Consider the following 7,506-nt stretch of genomic DNA (forward strand, 5'->3'; position numbering starts at 1 on the left):
GAATTGTCTCGATACTATCGAGTATCGAAAAAATCATTTTCGTTCGGTACCAAATTTCGATACCCAAGTATATAATCTTGTCAACATCAGTGAGCTAGAAAACGTGCGGCATCTTTAACGTGCCCGGATCAAATGCTGGTGATTAGCTGCGGCAAGGCTGCCTTGAAAATCAATAGTTTACTGCTGTTACGCCCATTCGCCCAGAGCTTGTCAAATGTGAGGCTGTAATGTACATTATACTTTAAAGCATAGCATAAATTTAACGCAAACGATGTTTAAGCGATCAAAAGTATTGCTACATTATGCCAATATTAACGGCAACAGCGTGCGATGCAATATTTGTAAAAAGGTTATGCGTCCAAGACTGGCAACACGTCAAATATGAGAAAACACCAGACACATTCTGTCGGATACAATTCTGGCGCCTCAGTCTCAATATAGTCTCAGTATAGGTACAACGCGACATACATTCACATCAAACGATAACTCAGTTGCACTCACGCAGGGGCATAATTTTCACTGGGGACACGCTTTTCAAAATCCCGTTTGTGTCCTCTGACTTTCAAAAGGTTTTGTTAAAGTAATCTCTTGTATTGTAGAATGCACGCTCATCACCGCCGAGTTTCGCGGGATCGTTGAAACGAAACCAAAAGTAAGACGCGCACACGCATTTAAAGCAATTTTAATACCCCACGTTTAAAGAACGACTCCCCAATGCGCGCAAATTAGGCTACATAAAATATTGAAGCTGTTATTAATATGTGGGCTAATAAATTGTGTAGTTGTCTATTAATAGCTCTGTATCATGCTTGAAGATTCGGTCTCTGTTTGCACTTTGAATTTTGTAAGAGTAGCCTTTAATTTTGATTATGGCTGCATTTATTGTCTACACGACTAAGAAAGAACTGTCGTTTATTTTTTGTTATTTATAATATATTTTGTCATTTATTTAGATTTTAATCTAAATGCAGTGGTTGCCTCTAATTTAAATGGCTGTACCTATAATAGAGAAAATAAACATCTTGTTCATGTACTCATATTATCATTCATTCTTGTCCCTTGCTTAAGGTGTAAACTAAATATATTAAAAAGGCTTTCAGAATCAGCCCATTTGCTTGTAAAACATCGGCAATCAAAATCGACCATGAAGAATCAATATCGGTGCTACATGCTAATTTTTCTGAAGAAGAACTGTTGAGTGATTTCAGGTGATCTTAAAAGGTTAGTTCACCAAAAAATGAAAATTCTGTCATTAATAACTCACCCTAATGTTGTTCCAAACCCATAAGACCTTTGTTTGTCTTCAGAACACAAATGAAGATCATTTGGATTTAATCTTTATATTTAAGAGCTTTCTGATCCTCCTATATTTACTGGATATGCATTTTCAATGCCCAGAAAGGAACCAAAAACATAGTCAAAATAAGTCAATGTGATAAAAGTGGTTCAATCATAATTATATGAAGCTGCGAGAATACTTCTGTGTGCAAAGTAAACAAAGATAACTTTATTCAAAGATTTATCTATGGGAGGATCAGAAAGCTCTTGGATTAAATCCAAAATATCTTCATTTGTAGATAATTAATGACAGAATTTAAATTTTGGGGTGAACTAAACCTTTAAGCAGCAGTGAGCCTCACAAATACTTAAATCTGATTGAGTTAAAACTGTTTGAACTTTATTAAAAAAAACATTCACTGATATATTGTCTTAACTACACTTTGTTCATTTTGTGCTTTTGTTCCTTTGTTTATTGGTCTTAGAGATAAGCCTGATGTGAAAGTGTCACAAACATCCTGAAAAAGTAATCTTGTTAAAATAAATTTCTTAAAATAAAAGTATCAAAAAAAGTATCGTTCGGAACCGGTATCGAATTCAGGGTATCGGTATCGGTATCGAACATTTTGGAACGATACCCAGCCCTAATAAACACAGATGTATTCAACTATGTGCTAGTCACATTAAAGTATTTTTTTGTCTATTGTTTAACTTTTAATTACTGTGTTATTCAGACATTAACGTTAGTCATTAGTTTTATGCATTATTATTGAACAGAAATATTACAAAGGTAACTACTGAATTACATTTTACTGTTGAAACTGGAGTTTACAGCTTATAATTACAAGTTCTATGAAGATGTGAACTTTTTACAAGTCGGAATCTTGTAATTACCGTAAATCCTGTAATATTGACCTGTATTCCATTAGCGGCGGGTCTCCAACATTGGCCCGTCTCGCTGTCATCTGAGGTAAATAATGGCCGGTCTCTAATAGCGGCCGGGGCTATTATTAGAAACAACGTTTGTCTGGGCAGCAGAGTATGTGAGCGGAGCGGTGTAATTTTGAATGGAGGGAGGTGCGGATTTTTGAAAAGTCGGAGCATCGTGGTTTTCACTCAAATCAGAAAGAATGTAAAGGCTATGATAATGGCAATGGATGAGCGGTAAATTATAGTTCACAAGGAATTAGTTTGTTCCTTATAGATACTGAATATTTTCAGGTGAAAGCATGATTTAAACGGGTACAACACTAATTCACACGCAATCGCTCTGTCAGTAATGCATTAAAACAAATGTAATGGTATCTGATTTCGAATAAACAGACATCTGTAAGAAATGCAGCAATCCATAGGTAAAATAACTGAGGAAAATGTATTTTTATTTTCATTACAAACTTTGCATGGCATAAAGCAGCAGTTATACTCTTTTAATGCTGACAATGTTATTAGCTTGGTATGTGGTAGGAAAAAGGTTTGCACACTAGTGTTCCAAACTCTCCTGTTATTTTATTTTAGTATTTTTTATTTTAATATGTGTTATGAACAGGACCGTTGTATTTCAAACATTATTTTTATTTCTTTTTTTTTTGACGCGGAGCGAAGGCGGAGCGGTGTTTCTGATATCAGTGAGCGAGGAGTGGAGCGGGAAATAATGAACCCGGAGCAGAGCTGAAGCGGAGAGATTATTAAATGCACCTAGTATTTTATAGGTTCAAATAGACAAAATCTCTTTTCTTTTTTTATTCTACTGGTAGTTTGTTTTGCTCAAATAGAAATTGAGGCCTGCCTCTAATTCTGGCCTCCTTCTAATAAAGGCCTGGACGGCGATGCGCTGGAGTAAAATAAAGGCCCGGGCCTGTATTAGGGGATTTACGGTATGCAAATTCTGACATGGTGTGAACGCCTTAATAAGCACTGTAAAAATACTACTTTTGTGGTTTAATTTCTTTCTTGTTTTTTGTTTAGCTTTTTCACTTGCCAGCAAAAAAGAATGTAGATGATGTGCTGGAGGACTATGCAAATTACAAGAAATCAAGAGGAAACTCTGATAACAAGTATGTTTGTATCCCATATGTAAAAATAATTTTCTTATCCAGGTATTTGAAATCACCTTTGTACAAAGGATTCATTTGTTGTGTATATCATCCAGTTTATTTGAAATTTGAGAGTTTTTAAAGAGATACTTGATCTTTACTCAGGGAATTTGCCGTGAATGAGGTGGTTGCTGGAATCCGCGAGTACTTCAATGTCATGTTGGGCACTCAGCTCCTCTACAAATTTGAGAGGCCGCAGTATGCAGAGATCTTAGCAAACCATCCAGATACAACCATGTCGAAGATCTACGGAGCGCCACACCTGCTGAGGCTTTTTGGTATGAGCTTAAATGCTAATTGCATTTTGAAACCTACTTGTACCTTTAAAATCAAAGCAACCAATCAATTTCAGATATTTTAAAGAAACAAGATGTTAAATGTGATCTTTGAATACTACAAACTGTTATAGGAAGATGCATATTAATCCATGCCCATGCACATCTTCATAGCTTAAAGGATCAATTTGCTTCCAGAATAACAATTTCCTGGTAACATACTTGCCATCATCAGGATATTCATGTCATTTTTTTCTTCAGTCGAAAAGAAATGAAGATTTTTGATTAAAACACGACACGATTTTTCTCCATATAGTGGACTTCAATGGGACCCAACGGTTTAAAGGTTCAACTTGCAGCTTCAAAGGTCTCTACACGATCCCAGCTGAGGAATAAGGTTCTTATCTAGCTAGACTATCTGTCATTTTCTAAAAAAATATGTGATTATTAGGTGAGGTGGAGCTAGTGTAAGAAAAGTATTTGTGGTTAAAAAGTATATGAGTTGTATTTTATTTATTTTTTGGACCAATAGTTTCACTAGATAAGATCGTTATTCCTCGGCTGGCATCGTGTAGAGCCTTTTGAAGCTGTGCTAAAAATGCAGTTTAGACCTTCAACCCATTGGGTCCCATTAAAGTCCACTATATGGAGAAAAATCCTGTAATGTTTTCCTCAAAAACCCTAAACTCTTTTGGACTGAAGAAAGAAAGACATGAATATCGTTGACACGTGGGTGAGAAAATTATTCTGGAAGTGAACTAATCCTTTAACGTAATCATGAAAATACTGCAAAGAACAAGTTTTAATTTAGTAATTTGGTGATCATAGCTTCTTTTGTGTCCTCTGACAGTGAGAATTGGAGCGATGCTGGCCTACACACCTCTGGATGAGAAGAGTCTGGCCCTGCTTCTCAGCTACTTGCAAGATTTTTTAAAGTAAGTAGAAATCTGTTTTAATATTTTAAATTCTTTTTGAGAATTTGAGCAACTTTGCAGCTGTAAGGTTAAGACAATTTATGATGATCAAGTACACTAGTTTTCAGTGAAGCTGGTCTAATGTTAAGATGAAGATATGCAGATTATGAAAACTACTTTTTGAATTGATTTTAAACAGTACTTGCAGGTAGTAAGATACTTGTTTGTTCAATTTAGGTATTTGGTAAAGAATTCATCATCTCTGTTCAACGCAAGCGACTATGAGGTTGCACCTCCGGAATATCATCGCAAAGCTGTCTGAGGGCAAAGTCGGTGTGGATGTTTGGTGCTATGTTCTGATCCTCATTTTATTTTTATTTTTTAAAATCCATTCTTCAATGTGGATGATCCTAGTGCCCAAAACATCTGTCAATATTGATTCAGTACTTTGAGGATGATGTCTGGTATTCCAGATAAGGATTTAATCCCTTTTGGAAAGCTGCTGGTAATTGCTCCCATTTTATTGATCCATTTATTTTGGTTTATGTATTATTGATAAACACAACCTGGTCGTGTATAGTTGAAATGCTGCATCATTTTTTTTTTTCAAACATGTCAGTCAATAAATTGTCCTTCTCAGCTGTGAGTCTGCATTCTTTTTAAACCCCACATGGCCAGTTTGTATAGAAAAGTTAAATGGCTTTAGCAATGAGTCAAATCTTGATGTTAAGAAAAGTAAAGGTTATGTAGCAATAGCAATTCAACAATGTGCAGCCACATTAAAGCAGATGCCTTTGACCTTGGGTCACATTTGAAAATGCATATCCTTTGAGCCTTGGATTTTTTTTAATCAAATTCTTTAGTTTTCAGTTCTTTGCTTGCTTCAATCTTACATACATTTGGTGGATTTGCTATTGTAACTTTTGAGTATGTGTCTTAAATATACTATGAAATTAAATGCATGTTTTTGTACAGATGTTCAGTTTTAATAGAATGAAAATGGAAACCACACAGCAGCGCTGGCTAACATGAGAGTGTAGCTCAGCTTCCCATAACATACTGCAGTGACTGTTAAAACACTTGTATAACTGCTTTTTGAGAAATACAATGGCAAAGGCAATGAATACTCTCGATTCGGGTGGCTGTTACATAGAACATATTTTAAGGGTGGAATGAATGAGGTCTTTCAAGAGGCTCATGTTCGAAACAGGTTTGTCTGCTGAATTTGGCAAGTTCCCAGACTTGAGCTGGAGCCACTCAAGCATTATAAAATCACAGACTACCTCAAAGAACATAACCCCGGTGTTAAATGTATTTTTTACTGGAAGTAGCAGTAGCATCAGTATTATTATTCAGTGTTTTCTGTACTTCAACAAAGAAATGTATCTCCTTTTGTTTATGTTTAGAGTGCTGTTACATGATACCACAAAGAGGATGTGATTCCCAGGACGTGATTCATTAAATACTCGAGTGGCTCTTTCGTAAATAAATTGCCAAAAGCTTTGGGTCATAATTATTGTTTCATCTTTTTCCTCCATGTTTTGGCTTCAGACACTAAATTAAAGGGTTAGTTCACCCAAAAATAAAAATTCACCCTCATGTCATTCCAAACCTGTAAGACCTTCATTCATCTTTGGAAGGCAAATTAAGATTTTTTTTTTGTGAAATCCAAGAGCTTCTTGATCCTTCATAGACAGCAATGCAACTATCATGTTCAAGGCCCAGAAAACTACCAAGAACATCAACAAAATAGTCCATGTGACATCTGTGATTTAAAAAAAAAAAATCATCAATTCTGTTCCCGCAAGTTATTGGTCTTTTATCGAGCGTCATTACCAAGAGTACTTCGCCTTGTTTAAGAGCAGAAGAAAGCACGCACATGCGTCACAGTACTCTCATTAGCGCATCGCTGTCGAAGATTGACATGGACGTAAAGAAATTGTTGAATAAAGTAGTTACTTTTGTTTTCATTGCACACAAAAAGTGTATTCTTGTAGCTTCATGACATTATAGTTGAACCCCGGATGTCACCTGGACTATTTTAACAACATCCTTACTACCTTTCTGGGCCTTGATGCTCTCAGATTTCTTCAAAGCTGTCTTAAAGGGATAGTTCACTCAAAAATTTAAATTCTGACTAATTACTCACCCTCATGTTGTTTCAAACCCGTAAGACCTTCATTCATCTTTGCGCATACATCGTGATACTCCAAAATGCCGCTAAGGTGATGCAGAGGAGATTAATTGTTAAAGTTGTTATTTTTGTTTGTTTGTTTTCTTTTTGCACAAAAGTATTCTCGTAGCTTCATAAAATTACAATTAAACCACTGATTTCAATAAAGTTCTTACTACCTTTCTCTGCCTTGAACGCAGTAGTTGCTGTCTCTGCAGGGTCAGAAAGCTGTAGGATTTCATCAAAAACTTGTGTTCCGAAGATGAACGAGGGACGACATGAGAGTGAATAATTATTGACAGAATTTTCATTTTTAGGTGACTATCCCTTTAAATACTTAGGACCGTCAGTGACACGTACATACACACTTTCTACACACACTAGGTGGCGCTATTATAGATAATTTATATTTTCATTAATAACTCAGGAAGTTGAAAATTACTGGCCTATTTTTAAAGCGCAATGTCCAAACTTTAAAACCTGGTACAAATGGACAACAGGTGTATGGGGTAGCGCAAATAGTTCTCAGTTTTTTCTTCAAAACCACAAAAGGTGCAATCAGTTTATGTAATACATGTTCATTTAAATCATATGATTAATTAAAAAATAGGCATATTTCCAACGAACCACTGATGACGCAGCTGTGTTTACAAGTTCGCAAACAGGATTAGCTTGCTGACAGAATTACTCGAAGCTGTATCCAAAACAAACACTCATTGTCGAGCTGGTTTTGAAGGCATCTATAGAGTCTCTGGAATCCGTAGCCCACAAAT

The 7,506-nt window shown here is 35.8% G+C and overlaps 2 protein-coding genes across 2 annotated transcripts in view; both read left to right on the forward strand.

Annotated features, from left to right (window-relative positions):
• The window catches only part of rxfp3.3a3 (relaxin family peptide receptor 3.3a3), a 4,980-nt gene extending 1,537 nt beyond the window's left edge, over positions 1-3,443 (forward strand). Inside the window, exons 2-3 of the mRNA XM_073850175.1 lie at positions 3,260-3,332; positions 3,428-3,443. Of these exons, the coding sequence (XP_073706276.1) occupies positions 3,260-3,332; positions 3,428-3,443 (89 nt within the window). The remainder of the gene's footprint in view (positions 1-3,259; positions 3,333-3,427) is intronic.
• On the forward strand, positions 1,175-5,199 carry morf4l1 (mortality factor 4 like 1). The gene is made up of 4 exons (XM_073850578.1): positions 1,175-3,332; positions 3,477-3,649; positions 4,497-4,581; positions 4,798-5,199. The coding sequence occupies exons 2-4, from the start codon at positions 3,529-3,531 to the stop codon at positions 4,880-4,882; spliced, it is 291 nt and encodes a 96-aa protein (XP_073706679.1). The 5' UTR covers positions 1,175-3,332; positions 3,477-3,528; the 3' UTR covers positions 4,883-5,199.
• Positions 5,200-7,506: the final 2,307 nt, after the last annotated feature.

Source organism: Garra rufa, chromosome 11 (genome assembly GCF_049309525.1).
Source record: "Garra rufa chromosome 11, GarRuf1.0, whole genome shotgun sequence".
In the NCBI taxonomy this organism is placed as follows: Eukaryota; Metazoa; Chordata; class Actinopteri; order Cypriniformes; family Cyprinidae; genus Garra; species Garra rufa.